The following is a 23,016-nucleotide window of genomic DNA, read 5'->3' on the forward strand; positions in this document are numbered from 1 at the left end:
AACCAACGCAGGATGTTATGGGTCATGATTAATGATGCCCATAATCACCTTCAAAAATACACACTGGAAAACTGCACGCCAAAAATCACAGTACAGGAATTCTACCAACAAACAATGGACCACCACTGTTGATAAAGCCATCATCACTGCACAACATAGGACCATAACCAGGAAGAGATATCTCTCCAGCAGAACACTCAATGGCAATGAGAAAGCCGTTCTAATATATGCGGACCCAACTACAACCACAAAGACGCTGACAGAACCGACTTCCTGGCTGCCTTAGCAACAATACTGAAGACCAATGAGACACAGCAGGCAATCCGGCAAACCATAGTCCCTGCACTAACCTGGGAGAAACAAGTGGAACATCCACAGTGCACCAGAAAGGAAAGCGTTGAAAGGACTCCTGGAGGATAAAAACAATATTATAACTATCATATGTCCTTTGTCCACTGGTAATATAATGAACAGACAGGACTACATTGAGAAAACACTGACACTGCTGGACAATACTGAAACTTAACAGGTGGAGATAGACCCAACAGTGCAACTGGCTAATAGGATTACATACACGCTGAACAAACTTAAACAAAACGGGACAGTTAACCAAAACAGATTAGCTCAGGATGAAACCAGAAGGCTGCAGCATGCCTTGCTTTTATGGACTCCCCCAAAGTACACAAACCAGACATCCCATTCATACCCAGAATTTCACCATCAGGTACACCAATACATAAACTATCCAAGGAACTACAACATAGACTGAAACACCTAGTCAGTGGGTCACCCCACTCCATTCACTGGGCCCAGGAATTCATTGACATCCTCATTAGCATTAAAATTGACAAGGATAAAATCATGGTTTCATTTGATGTCGCAGCCCTATTAATCTCCATTGACATACCACTAGCCAAGGAAAGGATTTGCCACACTACGAGAGGATCTAGTGACCATTATTCCAAGCAACACTAGGAGCACAGACAACATGGTCAAGTTTCTAGACCTTTGCCTTGTCATCCACTTTGTCTTCAATAACCAGATCTACCAACAGGTCAATGGCACACCAATGGCTCTCCCATCTCAGGATTAATAGCAGAAGCAGTCATTCTGAGACTTGAAAACACAGCCGTTGCTGATTCAACCAAAACTATGGATACGATAAGTGGATGACATTTGTTGTGGAAGAAAAACACCACCTCATCAACCGTATACTCAGTGGTATCAAGTTTACCAGGGAGGAAAACAACAACCACCAACTCCCACTCCTCGATGTCATGGTAGAATGGATGACCAATGGAGGGTTTACAGCCAAAGTATACAGGAAACTCACCCACCTGGACCAGCTCCTCAACTACAATAACAACCATCCCAATGTCCACAAATGGAGCTATGTCAAGATTTTTAAATATTTAAATATTTAAAATAGTTGTGGTTCTGTTCGCCGAGCTGGGAATTTGTGTTGCAGATGTTGTCTAGGTGACAACCTCAGTGCTTGGGAGCCTCCTGTGAAGCGCTTTTGTGATCTTTCCTCTGGCATTTATAGTGATTTGTACCTGCCGCTTCCAGTTGTCAGTTCTAGCTGTCCGCTGCAGTGGTCAGTAGATTGGGTCCAGGTCGATGTGCTTATTGATTGAATCTGTGGATGAGTGCCATGCCTCTAGGAATTCCCTGGCTGTTCTGTGTTTGGCTTGTCCTATAATAGTAGTGTTGTCCCAGTTGAACTCATGTTGCTTGTCGCCTGAGTGTGTGCTACTAAGGATAGCTGGTCATGTATTTTTGTGGCTAGTTGGTGATACAAATCACTCTAAATGCCGGAGGAAACATCACAGTAGCGCTTCACAGGAGGCTCCCAAGCACTGAGGATGTCACCTAGGCAGGGGACAAAACATCTGCAACACAAATTCCCAGCTCGGCGAACAGAACCACAACAATGAGCACTCGAGCTACAAATCTTTGAACAGTTTAAAATAGCTGTGACACACTGCAACATACAGTGCAAAGAAGAGGAACACTTGGGGTATCCGTTGTTAGCAACGACTTTGTCCATCAGCTTTGTCTATTCATGTCTGTCCAACAGACAACGCCAAGAAGTTACTGTACCTACCAACACACTGGGCACCTTACCCTATGTGAGAAACATATCAAAATTAACTACCAGACTGATGACCATTAGGTATTATGGTGGGACACCAAACTACAGCCACACTAAGGACCCCATACCCACAGCATACAGGACCAATACAGTATACAAAATACCTTACAATGTGCATTACATTGGACAAGTAGAAAATTAGCCATCCGACTTCATGAACACCAATTGGCTGCTAAACACATGATCCACTCTCCCTCATCTCTGTACACACAGACCAAGAGGACCATCAATTCAACTGTGCCAAAGTTACCATCCTAGGACAGGCCAACCAGAGACAGGCAAGAGAGTTCTTAGAAGTCTGGTTTTCAACCAAAAAAAGGCCATCAGGAAACACACAGGCCAAGTAGGAAAGCTGCTGCAGAGAAGACCCAGAAGTGACACTCACCTCAACAGACCGAACCAGAAAAACAAAGTGGAACAGAACAACAGCGCTTCACGGGATTCAGACTGATGACATTACCCAGTACGGTAACGAAAAATCTGCACAATAACCCAACAGCTCGGTGAGCTAACCAACTACCTTGCCTATTTATACTAAATGATCTGGATGCTGGCATGCATGGGATACTCAAAATTTGCACACTACACCACTGAGGAGCAAAGTGTTAAACCTCAAAAGGACATTGACACATTGGGAGGATAGGTGGCAGGTGAAGAGAATGCAGAGAAGTGTGAGGTTGATACACTTGGATATAAACAACCAAGAGAGACAGTTAGAATAGAGGAGAGTAGTTCTGAACACCATTTAGAACAGAGAAACCTGGGAGTATATGTGCATAAGGCATTAAAGGTAGCAGGACAGCTAGAGCATATAAATAAAAGCATGGAGGTTATAATAAATGTTGATACTGGTCATCCCTCAGCTGGAGTATTGAGTACCACATTACAGGAAGGATGGGAAAGCACAGGAGAGATTGCAGAAGAGGTTCACAAGAATGTTTCTAGGGATGAAAGGATTGATGAAGCAGTGGAACTCATTTCCTTGGGCAGGAGAAGGCTAAGAGGAGATTCGATAGAAGTTTTCAAAATCATGTGGGGTCTGGTCTACTCAAACTGATCAAGAACCAGGGGACACAGCTTTAAAGAGATTTACAATAAAACACAAGGTGAGAAAAACTGAGTAGTTAAGAGTCTAGAATGCATTGCCTGGACATATTGGTGGAAATAGGTTCAATGGAGGCATTCAAGAGGACATTTGGTGATTATTTAAATAGAAACATTGCGCAGAGTTATGAGGAAAAGGCAAGAAGATTGGTACTCAATTAAAATGCTCAGGACCAGTGTAGGCTGGACGAGCCAAATGACCTCCCACTGCACCACAACAATTCTATGAAAACAATTATTTCACATACTTGGAGGATGTCAGAACTTGAGATGCAGAGGTGATTTTACCAGAATGGTACCTGACACAGAGTAAATGAAGAAAAGCTTGGAACAAGGAATTCCAGGTTCAAGCGATTTAATGAAATGCTAAAAATCATAGAGTTTGAGCAGAGTATATGAAGAGGTACTGTCTCCACTGGAGAAGACATAGATTTAAGATAATTGCCAGAAGAACCAAAAAAAATGATGTACATCAATACCTTTACTGAAACATGACAAAATATCCCAAGGCACTCCACTCCACTCATATTATACAACACAGAGTTGCAAAAAGTAGAAGATCAAACGTTCGATCAAAGATAAGGTTATGGAGTGTTTCAGAAGAGAAAATTTGGTAGAGACAATTCCTCTGGCCTAGCAGCTCTCAGGATGGTACTGTTATTCCAAGAAACCTTTATCCCTAATATTGTTGCTCAATTAATGCAGCTTCCCCAAAAAGATGACTCTCAGGTTGTTGGCTACCCCCGAACAAGACATTCAATCCCTGCATGGCACAATTTAAAGTGAGGTTAAGAATGTGAAATCACGGTGTTTTTAACAAGGGTGCATTGCCTGGACACCCTTGTTAAAAACAGTGATTTCACATTCATAACCTCACTTTCAATCCCTTTCATCCAAGCAAAGAGGGGTATATCTATCAAATTGCTCATTGCTGCCAGCTGAGAGCAAGGCCAACTTCTCACTGATCCTGTGAAAGTTAGCCTGACTAGATTTGCACGGTGACTGCCCTCAAGGGATCTTTTAAAAGGACTACATGTGCCTGGATATCCTCAGCCCAGCATTATTAAAAAACAATTGGAAGGAGAAATCTTTTCAAAATTTTACATTTAATCACTTGTGTAGTATCTTACATAATGCACATCAATAAAAGATGACAGCAGGCAAAGAGAGCATAAAATTAATTCACTAGTTGTAAGCAATTTTGCAACTTAGTGGGACTGAGGGTTCAATTTGTGTCTGCCGCCTTTTCTCAGGGTCACGACTGCTACCCAGTGCTGTTCACTTATGACAGCAGCAAAGACACAGTGACGTTCAGCAAGAAACTGGACATTCCCAAACAGAAGGTGCAAGGTGGAATGACAGCTTTGGCAAAGTTCAGGAACCTGGACAAAACCGCCTCAGCTGATAACACCACCACCAGCCTGGAGACCCTGCACAAGAACAGCATCAGGTAAGGAGTGCAGCTGTCTTCCAAAAGTACCACTTCACATTTCTGCTCATTGCACCATCATGAATTCAACAATTCTCCTCATTACCTGCCATTTTGATAAATTTGCTCTTTCAAGTCTAGGGCATTTTGTTTTAGGAGAACAGTAAGCATAAAACAGACTCTTGGTGTGAGGCTTAAATGAAAGACTTTTGAGAAACAAAATAGAGAGCCAATCAAATGTTGTAAAATAGGTGACTCGAGCTAAGTTTTAAAACCGAAGCTTCTGGCCAAGAAGGAAGCCTTACAGTCCATACAAAACTATCCTAACTCATTTGATCACCACTTTCTCCATTATTTTAACTGTTGCCGGTAAACAGTGATGGCTTAGGTTTGCCCATCAATGCTTTCACAGGATTGGGACAAGCCAACATTGGCTGTCCATCCTGTACCTGCTTCCAAGGAACTTTCAGTTGCAACATGACCTATGAGGAGGTATTTTCAGTGAAAAGCAAAGGAACCTTGCAACATACAACTGTGTTCAGGGTGTTGATGCCTCCACCTCCGGTCCTGAGAGTTACAACTCTTGATGCCAAACTAATCCCGCAGATTATAGCTCAGGTCCACCATACAGCTCATGAAAGAGCAGATGTTATATGACTAGTTTCCTGGAGGAATGTCATTGCTCAACAGATCCAAGAATCTGGAGGAATGACCGTCTCCAAAAGCATAAATTGTTCAGAATGTTCAACAAGGTGGGAAAAGGGGTTGATACTGAGTGTGAAAGAAGAAATTAAGTTTGCAGCTTAGTAGGAGTAAAGGGTTTCCAAGAGGCAGTGAAACGCAATGTGGAGAGGGTGTAAAGCAGCAGTCATCTGTAATGGAAAATTGGAGATGGACATTGAAATCAGGCTTTGGAAAGATCAAACTACAATGAGATCAAAAATTGTTTAAGGGCAGTAGTTATACGATAGAAAATGGCTATATATCACAGCTTATAAACATTAATCCAAATGATCTGGTCAATGAAAATCTATTACTTCAGAAAGATACTGAACACAACCAGGAATTTTGTTTTCCATCCAGTGCAGTTTAAACATTTATTTCTTGTAATCATTTCAGCATTCTGGGTGACTCAGTATTCCACACCCATGGAGATTGGCTTGAGAACAAGTCAGGCAGTCTATTATGCAACGTCTAAAGTTGTATGTGCCATTGATTCACTTTTGTTTGTATTCTGATGTTTTGACTTTTTGCGCTTTGCCTTCCATTCCCCAATGAACAAGCAGAGACAGAATGACCTATTCTTAAGTCTGCGTGTCTATATAGCATATTATGTCTGCTTCTGAATTAGTTCCATACAACAAAGGTTAAATTTATTCACCTTTTTTAAAATGGTTTATACCTTGCCAAACTGACTAGGTTTCACAAGAGCAGTTTGTCAGTAAAAGAAACCAATTGATCTTTAAGGTTCAAAACTGCAGAGTTTTACTGAACAGAATCTTATGTTAGAATGAAAACCAAGGAATCTTAACTTGATGGCTCACAAGTTGTTTCTTAACAGCTGACTGCCTGGATTTCTGTTCTGTGGTTAGCATAAATCAACCAGAACTCTACATAATATTGTATAATAATTATATGCTCAATCTGTTAAAAAGTAAATCAGATCTGATTTCTGGTCTCAAACCTACAAGTCTAGTAACTTTTTAAATTTTACATTGAGTGGGCTAACTTTCTAGTCCGCACCCTTACTATTTGACAGCAAACTTCACCAAGTGTTTGTGCATTTCAGCTGCGAAAATGCTGAGTGCTTCCAAGTGACAGCAATGTGCTGTTCTGCTTTATGTAAATTACTATGAACAATACCTCCTGCCTGATTTCAGTATTTGTAGATTTGAAAGGGATATCTAACTAAGACCTCAATTCTTCATTTTTGTTACAGCCAAATTTCCATTATTGAGGGTGGAAAGAAGAACTGTTCTAAGTTTTGTACCACTGGTATGGATGGTGGAATGGCAATCTGGGATATTAAGGTAAAAGTTACACTGACTATTCCTCTCCACTTCTCCCAATACCCACACAAGATGCTACAACTCATTAAGTTGGGGTACAATCTGTAGAGTCACTGTTGCGATATAGCAACACAATCTAGTATGGTACTGAACTTCAGAAACAGGAGCCTAATCTGTGATCTGATCTCAGCACTTGGAGCCAACTACTATTTGTTTTGCATTCCCCCAACTCTAGTAAGATGTAAGGATATAGAAGCAGTATTTCCACTCAGGCAATCACAGTAGGGTGAAGGAAACAAGTCCCATCCCCATGCTAAAATAGAGAAACAGTTCAAATTTTGACAACCTGTGTTAAAAGGTGCAGTCTGGTTGCTAGTTCTGCTACAGAACACTTTTCTTGAAAATGTATTGATGTGGTTCATTCACTTCACTTACTTTCCAAATACCTCCCTGCTATTATCCAGTTGGTGTCTCAAATTTGCTTAATCCATGGTGCTGTGTTCAAACATCTGGCCACCAGGTGGCGTAACAAGTTGAGTGTCTCTTTCATAACAGAAGAATCTCCTGTCACTAACAGCTACATGGCTATACCTGGTATTAAATAATTATTGAGACTGGGTGCACAGCGCAAAGCAGCCTACAGTTTGACACAAACTGGAAAAACTCAAGCTTTAAAGCCAGTTGGGAATTGAAAACATCCTACTGTTCTTGGAAATTGAATTTTTTTTCCAAGGTGATTTTACTCAAAACTTTTCCAAATGGAATATTTGAACCTTTGTCCTGTGATCTACTAATGGAAGACAAATTGGAGTGTGGCTTCTCTCATTACAGAACAGCATGATAAAAACTTTTTTTTGGAAAAAGTGCATTTGAAGATTAAAATGAGTTTTTTTTTCTCCCTCACAGACGCTGGAAGCTGATTTGAAAGATTTGAAGATTGTCTGAATCATTGGACCAATGTCTTTTAAAATCTGCAAGTCCTTAAATTGCCCTGCCATTCTTTTTCACATACCTATGCTTAATGCAACATTTCAAATAAGGCAAAAGATGTTGACTGAGTGATGCCCTTTCTTATAATCCATGTACCTAACAATGCCTGGTACACTTAAAGGTACAGGAGTCTCAAATTCAGTGAATTGCTTTGCAAAGACTGTCTTACTTTTAAATGCTGCGTATGGTGCCTTGGGCAAGTTCCATTTCGTGTCCTCAGGGGTTGTCAGTTTAAACTTAAGATTTTCTAAAATGAAGCAAGAATCTATGCTGTTTAATTAGTTCCAGGCTATCTTTGCTGGTCATAAGATGAAATCTATCAAAATTCTTGGAGTAATAAAATTAACTAATCAAGCACATTTTAGTTGGTTTTCTTATTTGTTTTTCTTCTGTTTGTAACTGGGGAATAAGCAATTCTTCCATTAAGTTTGGACAAAAAGTAAAATACTGCACTCATCTGAGAATGTGATACTGACATAGCTTGAACAAAGGATGCATGTTCAGTGGGTAGAAAACAGGCAAAAACAGTTAACCTGACCTGTGCTCAGGGTGGTTTTGGGGTCTGTTTCAGTTGCATAATTGTTTTACACATTTCCTCCTGTTGCTTATATATTTCATCGTCTCTTAGTTTTAAAACATTAATCTTCTCCACAGTAAGTTGTGGCTGAACAGATTTAAGAGTGATTTAATAGAGATGTTTAAAATTATGAAGATTTTCAAAAAAGATAAATAGATGTTTCCAGTAACAAGTAGACAGGTAACCAAAGGACAATAACAGAAGGTAATTGGCAAAAAGACAGGCTCGGGAGAGAATAACTTTTCTCAAGCAGTGATTATGCTCTGAAAGGGTAAGGAAAATAATTTCAATAGTAACTTCCAAAAATAAAAGGTATCAGGAGTAATTGAATAGCTGTTCCAGCAAACAGACAAGGACTGATGGATCAAATTATGTGCTCCTGGGCTTTATTAATCTAGTAAATCCATTAGCATTCTCCATCTTCGTAAATTATTTACAGGTTATTGAAACTATTGACTCCCTGACTTCATACACTGTGTTCCTGTGCACTCCAGTTTTGGTCAGGTATTCCAGTTCTTATCTGCCAAGAGGTCTCAACCCAGATCGTTTCCTTATTGTTTTCAAATGTCAAAGAGTTTGTTTGTTTCTGACTGCAAATTGAATCATGGTAATCCCTGATCTATATTGCTGCCATCTAGTGTATCAAATCCAAACTTAGAAACTATAAAGGCCATTTAGCCTCAAAGCGGTTCTTCTGAGAGCATGACTAATACCTAGGACCAATTGTTGTTTGCAGAGAAATTTCTAAATTTCATTCCTGAAAGTTATCGCTCTGATTTTTAGACAACATCCCCTACATCTTGACAATTCATCAGGAGAAAGTTTCTTCCAATTTACATTTTATTCCAAGCTTTGATCAAATCATCCATCAACCTTCTAATTACCAGGAAATACAACCCTTGTTTTACTTAGCCTTTGTAGGTCAATCTTTGGAGTCCTGATACCATTATAATCCAGGATGTTTGTGCCCTGTAACTTGTAGTCTTCAAAACTGCTGAGTCCTTCATGTGATCTAATCAAGAGCTCTGTGTTAACTTCTGCATAATTTCAACACCTTTTCAATAACTATAAATTATTTCTGTACCTGTTTGACAATTAAATTACATGTACTTAGAACAGTGGACCTGCAAAGGACTTGGTGGTCTAACTTATCACCATTTAAAAAGCACCCTGTTTTATCCTTTTAAAATTGGTCCTAAGTGAATGACTTCACATTTAACTATATAAAAATCATTTTTCCAAAATAATTCCCATTTGCTTAATCAGCAGATCTAAATCACCATCTTGTAGGCTACGCAGTACATGTGCAATGTCCTTTATCTGTCTCCTTCCAGTCAGCTAATTTCCTAACCAGATTGATGTCTTCAACATTAGCCAAGCCTCTTCGGGAGGATTTAATTGAATGGTTTCTGGAAATCCAGATGATCATCATCTGACATTCTCACTACTTTAGCTAATCAGAAGAATCATAGAATCCCTACTGTGTAGAAACAGACCATTTGGCCCAACATGTCCCCACTGACCGCCAGAAGAATAATCCACCCAGACCCATTCTCCCACCCTATAAACTCTACATTTCCCCTGACTAATGCACCTAACCTACACATCCCTGAACACTATTGCCACTTTAACCTGGCCATTTCATCTAACCTGCACATCTCTGGATTATGGGAGGAAACCCATGCAGACACAGGGAGAATGCGCAAATTTCTCTCTCACAGTCACCTGAAACTGGAATCAAACCCGGGTCCCTGGTGCTGTGAGGCAGCAGTGCTAACCAGTGAGCCACTATGACTCATTCGTAACAGATGCACTAACAGATTAAGTAAAAATGCTGAACAATTAAAGCATCATGTCTTTCAATTTATGCTTGTATTTGCTACCGGTGGTTGGCTTGTGTGATGTCCTCACCGTGAGCATTGCTCAACTAAATATTTTCAAAATTACTACACCACCCACCCTGTATTAGGATCCACTTTGAAATACTTTATGAACCAAGACAAAATTAATAACACTTGTGAATAGTGTGTGGGCTTGATCAAGTGGCTTCATCTGGGAAGACACCTGCCTCAGAAATTCAGCCATGAGACTCCACCAAAGGTAAGACCATTTTTAGTTTGATCTGGGTCCAACATAGGGATTCCAACCCAGATCAGAAAACTTGCAAGAATGAAATTCAGAGAGCCTAATGTGTGGTGCTGTCAAACATACTGATAAGCTGTGTTTGTTACTGTATCAACTGATTCATTTCCAGCTCTACAATTTTGTCCATCTTTACAGGGGGCCCTGATTTACAGATATGACCCCTACAGGTGTGTATTAAACTCAAAAGATCCAACATGAGGTTTCTTCCTGCTTAAAATTATTTTATATTGTCCTACATTGTTAATTTGCAAATGGGCTTGAGAATAGGACATGTTCACAACCCACAGCCTGTCTGTATTGCTATTATACAAGTAGAGCTATTTTGTTTTCCTTCTAACAGCATCCCCAATTTCTGGCGACATTAAGTGATGACCTAGTTCTGTGCAATTAATTCTTCAGGAAAAAATAGTCTTTGATTATTTTCTCATTTCCAACATAATTGTCACTAAGCTCTGGGCTTACTTGCTTGTAACACATTAGCATTTGCGATGGAAATTGCTATCCTTGAGAATTTTAACAGTTCCTTTTGTATTGATAGTTTTTAAAAAAAAAGTCAATGTCCTAGATGAGAAACCCACTAGATCAGTTTCTACCATGAACCAATCATTTCCTTAAAATTCAAAATTGTCATTAAGAACTTGAATAAAAATTAAATTTAGTTTGGTTAGAGGCATGGGCTGAAATGATTAATTTCTTCCAATTCCAAACAAAACACTCTCCTTTTCATGAACTTCATAAGCCTTCAGCTACCCGGTCCCCTTTCTCCTCGAACAGCATTCCACAACTTCATCCTGTGCAGCTATCATCTACCGCTTGGGAAACCAATTCAAATTATTTACCCATTCTTTTTGATATTGCGTGCTCAGCTACCTGAAGTTTGCCTCTAATAATTAAAATTGACCTGTTTGGTCTGTAGTTAATATTTATAGACTATAGTTGGCAGATTTTGCAATAGAAACTCACCACTCTTATTCAATGACATATTTTCCTTAAGTAGAGACCTATACAAAATGGATCTCATCCACCATAGTTCAGCTTGAAGGTTAACAAGTAATTGCAATATATTACTCATGGGAGAATGTGAAATGCCAATAACATTGCTGGACTATCAGGAATTGCACAGTTTTAAGGTTACCGATATGCAACATTATGCAAGGGTAGCCAATGATGTTTCTAGTTGAAGATGAGACCAAAGCTAGGGGCTATAAACAGAAGATGGTTGTGAATAATCCAGTGATACTATTTGTGGCAGGCATTACAATTTTTCAAGGAAGCACTTGGATATCAGCAAAATCTATAATATAAACACATCTGAGTGCAGGAGTGAGCAGATTTGTATTTAGCAGCATACACCTACCAAAAAAAACCACCATTATCACTAAGCTGTCAGGTTATGAAGCAATACCAATAGGAGAAAGCAGTATGACTTCAGTATATGAAGTACACACTCTTTATTGATACTCCTAAACTTGAAGTAGCTATGGACTAATTAAGAGATGATTACAGTGAAACCTAACAGTGTCCTCACTTTGTGTTCATTTATTTTGCTTGTAAAGGACTTTGAGACACCTTTTGATTACTTATCCTCTCTATAGCTGAAGTAGTGAACAAATAATAAGCAGGAATAAGTGCCTTCTTGAACTATATTTCCTGTCCCTAACTGCAGGACACCACAGTATGCACCCAACCCCAGAGAAATGAAATCCATCAGGAGACCTTTGTTGATTGCTGCTGAAGGTAGCCTCAAAGTACTTGGTGCACTTTTCCTCAATCTATTGAACATTGTATCTCACAGCTGCAAGCTATGAGGGAACTGGTAAAGGGGGAAAAGCAACATAACTACCACCAGCATCTAAAACTCAACCCTGCCACAATCAATCCCATCATCTGGTAGTGAGGCATCTTAAAAAAAAATTAAAAAGTAGCATTCTTTTTTACTAGTTAATTGCTTTTAATAATTTTCTTTTGAAATCTTTCTTCAATACAGAGCCACTGTGCTAAAATGTGCAAATTCATTGTCTTTCACCTCTGATGGAAACTAAATGATTCAATTTACAACAGTTTTACCAAATTCATTTTTAAACTGGCAAAAAAACTGCTCTGTAATTTTTATTCGAGTCAATTGAGGAGGAAATCAGGAACAATATCCCTTGGGAGATAGATCCCATTCCGCAACTTATTTCCTATTGATAGGCAACAACCCAACAGTTTAAAAAGCTACTCAACACAAGAATGATGCCCTCATACTATAAAACAAATGCTTATGCTATCAGAAGGATGGTACTGCATCAAACATTAAGTGTAATCTTTGAGGATAACAATATATTTCAGAAGCAATATGGGACATCATGTCAGAAATATACCTTAATTCTGGGATCACACTTAGTATAAACCAAAGTCTAGAAAAAGTCAGTGTCAAAAGTTAAAATATAAAAGGCTTTTCTGTTCAATGTAGTTCACAGAATACACTTTTCTTTCTACCTCCTCATAACAGTCACCCTACATTGTCGCAAACTGCGAAGGCCAAGATTCTTTGCTGCATTGTGGTCGCAGTCTCCTTGACAAGTTCTGGTACAGAATTCAAACAGCCACACTTTACCTGAGGGTCTGGACTTTAGTGGATTGTCAACTCTTTTGACCCAAAGGGTAATGCAGAGCTGAGCCCAATTCTCACCTCATCTTTTAGAGAAGTACTTTTTGGATAGCAATCAGGAGTGGGAAAGTCAGGTTCAAGCTTTCCTTCTCTAGTTCTGGGACCCTGAGGCCAACCTGTGTGCTTTAAATACAGCCACAGCTGAAAGCAGCTCATTCAGTCCTGTAAATTGCCTTTTCTGATGTCCAAATAGCTAAATTATTCACTCACTGGCAAAGCCCAGCTTTATACAATACTATTAATACCATAAATGTGAAATCTTAGTTTGCTCAGGAAATATTATCGCTGAGTATAAAATCTAACAGATGTGGCCAGTTTCCCCACATCTTGCATAATTTTAGATTGGCTTCCCGTCACAACTAGAAACCAAAGTTGCCGATGGTAACTACGTGGGTACGGACTTAAGATCACAAGTAATGTTGCAGTTTTGGGACATTTGCAGGCAGTCTCCTCCAAAAACAAACATTAGCTTCAAAAACCCCCATAACCAGTTGGTGGGGTATAGAATACAGTGCAGGGATTAATTCTGCTGCAGTACTAACGATTTTTCACATTGTTCCGTCAATCTTTTAAACAAACTTCAATAAAAGTGCAACATTTCAGCAACACACATCTAAACAGTGGAACATTTTAGCATCACCAATCACATCCTTGAATAAATTGGATTACAATATTGGTCGAAGGGCATGCAAGGCACCTACCAGCACAAATGAGACCCCTTGGATAACAGTAGATTGCAGATGGGATAATTGTTAGGAATATCAGCTTAATTCTAGTCAGGTGCACTCTATTAAGCATAGCCACAGACAGGAGCTGAAAGGAATTGGCTAGTAACATCCTGAAGAGCTGCAGATGAGTTTAAAAGCAACAGCCAATTTCTTCAATGCCACTATCAAGTAAATTACATTAATTACCAATGCAGAATTTTTAAGGCTGATTGCTTATAAGTAACAGGCATCTATGAATACTAGGAGATAAGAGGGCTCTTCTATAATCATCACTTAGATAATCAATGGGCATTCTATTATTACCCAGGTTTTCAATAGGTTTTGGTGGTACTAATCCTAAACAAGATGTGCACTGACTAACATCAATCACAGATTAAACAAGTCATAAAAATGTTATTTTTTTCCCCCATCATAACTAGGGGGTTGTAAGTAGAACAGTGCAGTTCATACCAATCCAGTCATTTCATACCTACGTAAAAACAAATTGGTCTCTCCTGTATCATTTAGTTGTGGAAATGGCCAAATTCCAGCAAACCATTACCTCTCCTCGGCAACTCTCACAAATTAATTTTCCATATCATGTTGAACCATTGAACGTTTATACAAGCAAAACCTTCACATTTTTAACTTAAAGCTGAAAAATAAAACTATTCTATGGTCCCTTCCAATTGTCTCATTTTAACAATCAGCACTTGAAATGTGCTTCTTTATTACTGCAACCGTCAAGAATGAAAAAACAGTTATTTGCTACATTGTAAGGTTTCTGAAACACTCTGCCCAAAGAGTACAAGTGGATTTCAGTGGTGCCTGGACTTGGCTTGCTGAAGTTTGTCCAACTGGATAATTCCAAACCCCAAATCGCTAAACCGTTCTCCAATCTTAGGCACAAAGTAGCAACCCCACCCCATCTGACACACATCAAGCAATTAACGACGTGCCAGCAGAAATGCAAAGAGGTCAAGAGGCAGGAAAGAAGTAGTGCCCTAAATATTGTCTCCCTAGAAAAGAAACTGTTGTAACCACATAATTCAAAAACATGGTATACCAGTTTTTATTTTCAGAGCAAATTACAAATATTCACTCAATATTTAAACCCTTAGGATTAAGTTTAAGATTCATTTGTAGTGTCACACTCAATGAACCATCCCTATTTGGGGCAAGTTTTTTTTTGTAAAAATGATCAGTTTGCCCCAAAAGACTGAAATTCTAAGGACCACAACTTCACATTAGAGTCTGATTTCAGCAGCTGAACAAATTTTCATGAAATCCCAAATACAGGAAGCGAGAAAGAACATTCTATCATTTTTAAAAGAAAACTGGATTGGGTGAGGTTGCTACCTTACAACTTTTTGGAAACCTATTAACCAGGATGGAGGAACAACAAGGCGCAATTTTTTCATTTGAGTGACGTAACTAGAGATGAAGTCAGTAGGAAAACAGCTAGACTGGCAATATTATAGTGGCTTCTAAGCTCTCAACTCTTGGCACATGAAAACATGCAAAGCAAATAGGCTCCAAGCTGCAGCAGGCAGCATTGTCTTGTTTTGGCCAGAAGGAGGAAAAATAAGACATTTACTCTAATTTTGTACAGGAATTAAAAGCCACTGGGCCGGGGGGGGGGGGGGGGGGGGGGAGAGAGAGAAACGATATACTTCTTACCCAATATTAAAGAATTAAGCTACAGCTACAATTTTATTTAAAATTTTCCTTTCATACTTCACTTTCTGTCCTGCAACGATAAAAGTCTGTAGCAGCATCACAATACAGTCAATTGCAAGTGTTCATTCTGTCAACATGTGCCAGTTCACAAGTCAAAGGTCACTCGCTCTTAAGAATCAAGGGAGGAGTCTCATTGTCCTCATCTATTCGCAGAGTGCCGATGTTCAAATCATCATCTGGTTCAACTCCGCCCACTGCTCCTTGGTCCTCCGGATAGGCTGCACAGAACAGATGATATAAAAATACAAGTTCAAGTAATTTCAATTTATCATAGTCATAGAGATATACAGCACAGAAACAGACACTTTGATCCAGCCCATCCATGTCAACCAAATATCCTAAACTAATTTAATCCCATTTGCCAGCATTTGGCCAGTGTCCTTCTTAACCTTTCCTATTCAGTCAAAGCAAAGCAATCTAAGAGATCCCACACCATCAGCAATTTACTGCCTACTGACATCAACAGAAGGTAAATAGTAGATAATCTTTTCCAATATGTTAAGAGCCCTGCTAACAGCATGGAGCTTTAAAATGCTGTGTTATATTCAAGTACTTATAGTAATAAACTAGTACAGATTGAACAAGTGTTACTGAGGCAGTATGAAGGAGCTGATGAATTTCAGTGTAGATGCTAGCATTTTAACATGTTTCTGTGCTCCAGAAGCTCATTATTAAAACACAGTAGCAAAATTTGTAAATTTGAAACTTCCAGACAACTGACCACTATCTCAATAGTTTATGAAAACCTGGAACATGAACCTGATACTTTGAATGCTCACAATCAATAAAAATTTCTTTTAGCTATCTAGACAATAGTCATAACAAACATGCTCTGAAATATCAAAGCAATTATTGATGAACATTACAATGGTTGCAGTTAACATTTTTGAACAACTGCAAATTAACGCACAAATAAATGAAAGAAAGAAAAATTCCACAATCGTTACAATAACACTACAGGGATACAAAACATCCAAATTACAAACACTCTTAATTATGAATGTAATCAAGTTCTGGAATGTATTCATTTTTAATTTTCAAGTTCTGACATATGAATGTCTCCTTGTACTTATAAAGGATACATTTTAAATTGTCCTGCATTGTGCTCAGATTTGCATATAAATCAACTTGCCAACGAACCAGAGAACAGAACCCATTCACAACTGGGGACTGCATACAAGTATTAGTCTTACTGTTCCTACTCTTCTGCTCCACTTGTTACTGTAATTATTATTCTGAATACAATCTCATGGATTAAGGGAGGAAACCTGTACTTCTCCAATTAAATCATGCCTTTGGAACAACTCTCAGAATTTGTAGTGCAGAAACAGGATAGCTGGCCCAACTGCTTCCATACTACTGCAGGTCATTATATCTGCATCCTGTTCTATTCCTTTCTCCTTTGTGTATTTAATTGTTTTCCCTGCTAATGCATCAAATGAATGCCCAAGATTGATTATTCAAGATGACTACTAGCTCCTTACCATGTCGTGTTGGCGATGAAGGGGTATAAGTAACTTTGGCAGCAGGTGAACTGTATGTCTGAGACACTAATGGCCGGTCATGTGGTGAAGGCTCCAGAATCTCATTGGCTGACTCCACACTACCATCTAGCCTACAAGGAAAGAGACAGCAGAGAAATCAAGTCTTTTAAAGAAAATCACATGAAATTAATTCCACTGCATGGCCATCAGAAATGTACTAGAATGAATCTGAATGACTGAACCAAAAAGAATGTCGAAGCTCAGATGGCAACAAAACAGACTACATTCAGGAGGTGGAAGACCTGGAAAAATGATGCAATGAGAACAACCTAGCTGTCAATGAACCAAGGAACTCATTACTGACTTTCGGCAGGGTGTTACTCATGCTGCCCCCCCCCACCCACACGTTAACAACACAGAGGTGCAATGAGCGGAGAGAGTCAGGCTCCTGGGAGTGGTCATCCACAACAAACTTTCTTGGACTCATGTGGATACACTGGTTACAAAGGCCCAACATCTCTTCGTCCTCAGGAAGCTGAGGAAATTTGGCATGACAGCGAATACCCTTGCCAACTTTTATAGGTGCGCCATTGAGAGCATTCTGTCTGGATGTATCACTATCGGGCATGGCAACTGTACTACTCAAGATTGGAGATGGTTACAGAGAGTGGTGAACTCGGCCGGACAATCACAAAGGCCAACTTCCCATCTACAGAATCCATCTACCAGGACCACTGTCAAGGAAAGGCTGGCAGCATTCTCAAAGATCCATCCCACCCTGGCAATGTTTTTCTACAATTTCTACCATCGGGCAGAAGATACAGAAGTTGAACACACACACCAGCCAGTTTCAAAACAGTTTCTACCCTATTGTTGTTGGAATACTGAATGAACTCAAAACTCTTAAACATTCGCCTGTACCTGTGATTTTGTTTTTGCCGGTTGACCTATTATTTACTTATCTATGCTAATTAACTCTGTGATCTGCCTGTATTGCTCGCAAGACAAAGTTTTTCACTGTGCCTCAGTACACGTGACAATAAATTCAGTCAATCCAATTCAATGTCAATACTAAAGATTCAGAGACCACATTATTCAACCAAAGTTGTATAAATCAATAGTATGGAAGCAGACATTAATTTTCAAACATCTACATTTTTGTAATAGCAACCTGAGGAATGCATTGCATAGGATGCATTTTATGAAGGCAGAGAAAAAAGGTGCATCATAATAAAACCAAATTTGGTCAAAAGCGTCGATTCTATTAAATGGTTTCCTTGACTTTTAAGTAAATATTAATGCAATGATGAACCATCTCCCAATTTCCATTAGAGTAAGAGACATTTGTCATGGGTATTTTAGTGAGAAAACAATAAAATGTAGTGAAATTCTTTTCCATTGTCACCACAATCTGACACTATTTTGAACAGTTTTAAGAATAAGAAAAATCTAGCTTCGAGCCCATCAGTCCTGAGCCATCTCATCAGCTCCACCATCCCTCTTCCACCACCTCACCGCCATCTGTGTTGGACCCAACTAATGTCAAAGTTGCCATTCTTCAGGTACCATCTTTCACCACGGCCACTGCCGCCAGCCCAGACCCAAACAACAACAAAATCGCCCATCCTCAGGTGCCATCTTTCACTACTGGGTTGATCTTACCAACACCACCTCAGCTGATACAGCTACTGCCGATTCAGATGCCAGATTCTGTGCTCACCCTGAAAAAGTAAGTATGGCTCACAATGCCACCAAAATAGAAGAAAGAGTCCATGCTGGGCCTACTCAAATCTGCGCTGGGTTTCCTTAAGGCCACCAATGGTTAAGAGGAGTAAAGCAAAAACAAAACAAAAGAAAAACAAAGAGAAAGTGGTCCAAATGGACATGCCCCCGCACAAGCACCCTACTCAGCTGCCATCTTGGCTAACTTGCAGATTCACAAACAAAGTGTCCATTCATATTTCAATTGTAAGTCTGCTTACACCAAATGGACTACAGCAGTTTAAAAAGGCAACTACCAACATGTTCAAAAGCAATTAAGGCGTGCAACAAATGCTGGCCTATTGAAGTGAAAGTCACCATAGTCCCACAGGATCATAGGCTGCTTTCTGACTGGGTAGACAAATGGTACAATACCCACATCCCATAAAATGCCTGTAAAAGAACTCAAAAACCTTTAAAATTCAAAAGAAAAAAAATGAAAACCTCATCCATTTGTGATCAATTCCCATCTATTTCTGTTTTCAGTTCATTACTGATGCTCACATTATAAGATGCTTTACAAAATTTTGCTAATTAAACTGTACCTTTCATTTTTGGTTTTGGAGATCCAGATACAATCAGGGTAAACGCATAGATTTCCAATGTAAAAGACATGCCCCCCAACCAGAGAAAACTTACTAAGAATACATCAACAAAAGTATTTGGTAGCAATTTGCCTGATGTGTTATGCACTTTTTGTGATTATTTTAAACCACCTTTTTGGAGGTGTTATAATATGCATCCTGGGCAGGTGGGACTTGGACCCAGACCTCTGGCTCAGAGATTGGTGGTGTCCCTATGTTCCACAAGACCCATATTTTAATCATTCACACCAAAGCAATAATTTGTCATTGTAATGGGGAATCGAGCAAAGGCCATGGTTGTCAAAGCCGCATATACCAAACACTAGACAACCAGGAAAGCCTGCATTTTATTATAAGATTATCAGTTCTAGACTTGTAATATACTCTCAAAGTCAGCACCAAGTTGATAAGCATAACTGATTTGGGAACATGGGCTACAATTAACAGAGAAGATTTCCTCAATGGTTAGAAGGAAATAGCTGTAAAAATCCAGTCAGTCCAGTTCCATCTCCTTTCTGTCTGCATTTCTCAATCAATAACTGAGACAAGATTATCCAACATTTACAGAATCTGCCTGATATTCATCCCAATTAAACCAATGTAATGGAGGTCAAATAATTTTCAAAAAGAGTAAACACCCATTTTCCCAAGCAGTGAAGATGAAAATTTACACATTGCAAATTAAGGGTTTTGAATAATGAGTGACACATACAAATATCTAAGTGTCTAAGTAGTATTTATCCAAAGGCTGACAGGAAAGACCAATTCCACCTAAAACTCTCGATATCCAATTATTGTTGACAAAGAGCCACACAGCAAAGTTACTCCCAATAATATAGTTTGTATTGTCAGAAATATTTGCTTATAGAACACTTGGGGAAGTTTAGAGTATTAAACCATAAACCCATAAGCACTATCAACAGCATGTAGAGCTATTAATGTGAATGAGATTACATATTTTAGTAAAACAAGGATGATGTGATCTGCGAACTAATGTGTTATTTCCTCTCACTTCTTGGCATTTTAATCCTTGTACAAAGAGATTGATTTTACTTATGATCACAATTAAAACTGCTTCTACTGCAATACAGCCAATAATTTCTAAATGCAACACGGGAAAATGCAGACAAAAGACTAAGAGGAATATTCAGAACTCAATAAATTACATCAAATCAAGTTTTAAAGATTTCCCAATTATGCATTAATGATTTGTTTTTCCCAAATATTTCTTCTTTGGTCTCATTGTTAATGCTGTAATTCTTATGCAGCTATTTAAATACACATGACATACAGCAAGTGGATGAGTCAATTGTTATAAATGCTATATGGGAGATTAGATTAGATTAGATTACTTACAGTGTGGAAACAGGCCCTTCGGCCCAACAAGTCCACACCGCCCCGCCGAAGCGCAACCCATCCATACCCCTACATTTACCCCTTACCTAACACTACGGGCAATTTAGCATGGCCAATTCACCTGACCTGCACATCTTTGGACTGTGGGAGGAAACCGGAGCACCCGGAGGAAACCCACGCAGACACGGGGAGAACGTGCAAACTCCACACAGTCAGTCGCCTGATGCAAAAAGAGAGCAAGATCCTGCTATCAATGCAAGTTCTACTCCAACATATTTTCTGGTCTCCACAGTACAGTCATTCCAAAGATGATGTCCGGACATGCAGAGTTGTCATTCTTTTTCTGAGAAAGATTTATTTGCCTCAATTAGAAGTCTTTATACATTCCTCTACTTCTTCATCATATCAAACACTGAAGTAAAAGCAAAATGGTAGATGCTGTAAATCTGAAGTAAAAACTGAATGCTAGGGAGGCTCAGCAGAATGAGCAGCACCTCTGGATACAAAAGCGAAGTTAACATTTTAAATTCAATATAGTCAGTCATACTGAACTTGAAATGTTAACTTTGTTTACCTCTCCACAAATGCTGCTGAATTTCTCCACCATTTTCTGTTTTATCAAACACAACAGTGGCCTTGATTTCAGAGTCAGGCACAAAATAGACTTCTTTCCCAATGTTAGTTTAGTTCTAGTGATTTCAAGGCATAGAGCAGCAACAATATCAACAACAGGATAAACAGCCAATCAGATTGAACTATCATACAAGGTGAAAGGGAGGAATGCAGATGTTACGAGACTAGAGTCGAGAGTGTGGTGCTGGAAAGGCACAGCAGGTCAGGCAGTATCCAAGGAGCAGGGAAAAATAAATTTGACGTTTTGGGCAAAAGCCCTTCATCAGGAATGAGGCTGGGAGACTCTGGGGTGGGGCTGGGGGGTAAGATAGCTGAGAGTTCGATAGGTAGATGGAGATGAGGGTAACGTGATTGGTCAGAGGTAAGGGTGGAGCAAAAGGAAGATAGACAGGTAGGACAGTTCATGAGGGCAGTGATGAGCTGGAAGGTTGGAACTAGGATAAGGTGGGGCGGAGAAGTGAGGAAACTGGTGAAATCTACATTGATGCCATGGGTTGGAGGGTCCTGAGGCAGAAGAGGTGGTGTTCTTCCTCCGGCTGTTGGGAGGTAAGGGAATGATGATGGAGGAGGTCCAGAACCTGCATGTCCTCGGCAGGGTGGGAGGGAGAGTTGAACTGTTCAGCCACAGGGTGGTGGGGTTGGTTGGTGCGGGTATCCTGGAGATGTTCTCTGAAGCGCTGTGTGAGTAGGCGCCCTGTCTCCCCAATGTAGAGGAGACCGCATCCGGAGCGACAGATACAGTAAATGACGTGCGTGGAAGTGCAGGTGAAACTTTGATGGATGTGCAAAGCTCCTTTGGGGCCTTGGACGGATGGGAGGAAGGTGGTGTAGGCGCATGCTTTGCAATTCCTGTGGTGGCAGGGGAAGATGACGGGAGGGGAGGGTGATTTGTTGGGGGGCATGGACCTGACGAGGTAGTCATGGAGGAAACTGTCTTTATGGAAAGTGGATAGGGGTGGGGAGGGAAATATATCTCTGGTGGTGGGGTCCGTTTGCATCATCCTTTGCCATTTCCGCCACCTGCAATGTATATGGAGGTTGGTGGGGTGGAAAGTGAAGAAGGGTTCTGTACTTGTTCGGTTGGAGGGATGGGGTGAGAGGGTGGAGGTGCGGGAAGTGGATGAGATGCGCTGGAAGGCATCAACCACGTGGGAGGGGAAATTGCGGCCTTTAAAGGAGGCGGCCATCTGGTGTGTTCTGTGGTGGAATTGGTCCTCCTGGGAGCAGATGCAACGGAGGTGGAGGAATTTGGAATATGGGATAGCAATTTTTTTGTTTTTACAGGAGGCAGGGTGGGAGGAGGTGTAATTCAAGCAGCTGTGGGAGTCGGTGGATTTGTAGAAAATGTCAGTGTTGAGTCGATCACCATTGATGGAGAAGGAAGGGGAGGGAGGTGTCAGAGATGGCCTCGGTGAATTTAAGGTTGGGGTGGAACGTGTTGGTAAAGTTGAACTGTTCAACCTCCTCATGGGAGCACAAGGTGGCGCTAATGCAGTCATCAATGCAGCAAAGGTGGGGAGTGGTGCCAGAAGATGGACTGTTCCATGTAGCTGACACCACAGGTATAGCTGGGGCCCATGCAGGTGCCCATGAGCCTGACTACCCTGGCTGACCTATCATCTCTGCCTGCTCCTCCCCCACTGAATTCATCTCCACCTACCTCGATATTGACCTATACCCCTGGTCCAG

At 40.1% G+C, this 23,016-nt stretch overlaps 2 protein-coding genes across 2 annotated transcripts in view; one reads left to right on the forward strand and one right to left on the reverse strand.

Moving 5' to 3' along the window:
• arpc1b (actin related protein 2/3 complex, subunit 1B) overlaps positions 1 to 8,046 on the forward strand; it is a 32,916-nt gene extending 24,870 nt beyond the window's left edge. Inside the window, exons 8-10 of the mRNA XM_043711918.2 lie at positions 4,513 to 4,709; positions 6,628 to 6,718; positions 7,604 to 8,046. Coding sequence (XP_043567853.1) covers positions 4,513 to 4,709; positions 6,628 to 6,718; positions 7,604 to 7,642 — 327 coding nt within the window. The 3' untranslated portion in view covers positions 7,643 to 8,046. The remainder of the gene's footprint in view (positions 1 to 4,512; positions 4,710 to 6,627; positions 6,719 to 7,603) is intronic.
• A 6,779-nt stretch (positions 8,047 to 14,825) lies between these two features.
• Positions 14,826 to 23,016, reverse strand: part of wipi2 (WD repeat domain, phosphoinositide interacting 2) — a 74,841-nt gene continuing 66,650 nt past the window's right edge. Inside the window, exons 11-12 of the mRNA XM_043711917.2 lie at positions 16,994 to 17,124; positions 14,826 to 15,727 (exon numbers count right to left, since the gene is read on the reverse strand). Coding sequence (XP_043567852.1) covers positions 15,609 to 15,727; positions 16,994 to 17,124 — 250 coding nt within the window. The 3' untranslated portion in view covers positions 14,826 to 15,608. The remainder of the gene's footprint in view (positions 15,728 to 16,993; positions 17,125 to 23,016) is intronic.

This window comes from Chiloscyllium plagiosum, unplaced genomic scaffold (genome assembly GCF_037043375.1).
Source record: "Chiloscyllium plagiosum isolate Xiang-an unplaced genomic scaffold, Cpla_swu_hap1 HiC_scaffold_20, whole genome shotgun sequence".
Lineage (NCBI taxonomy): Eukaryota > Metazoa > Chordata > Chondrichthyes > Orectolobiformes > Hemiscylliidae > Chiloscyllium > Chiloscyllium plagiosum.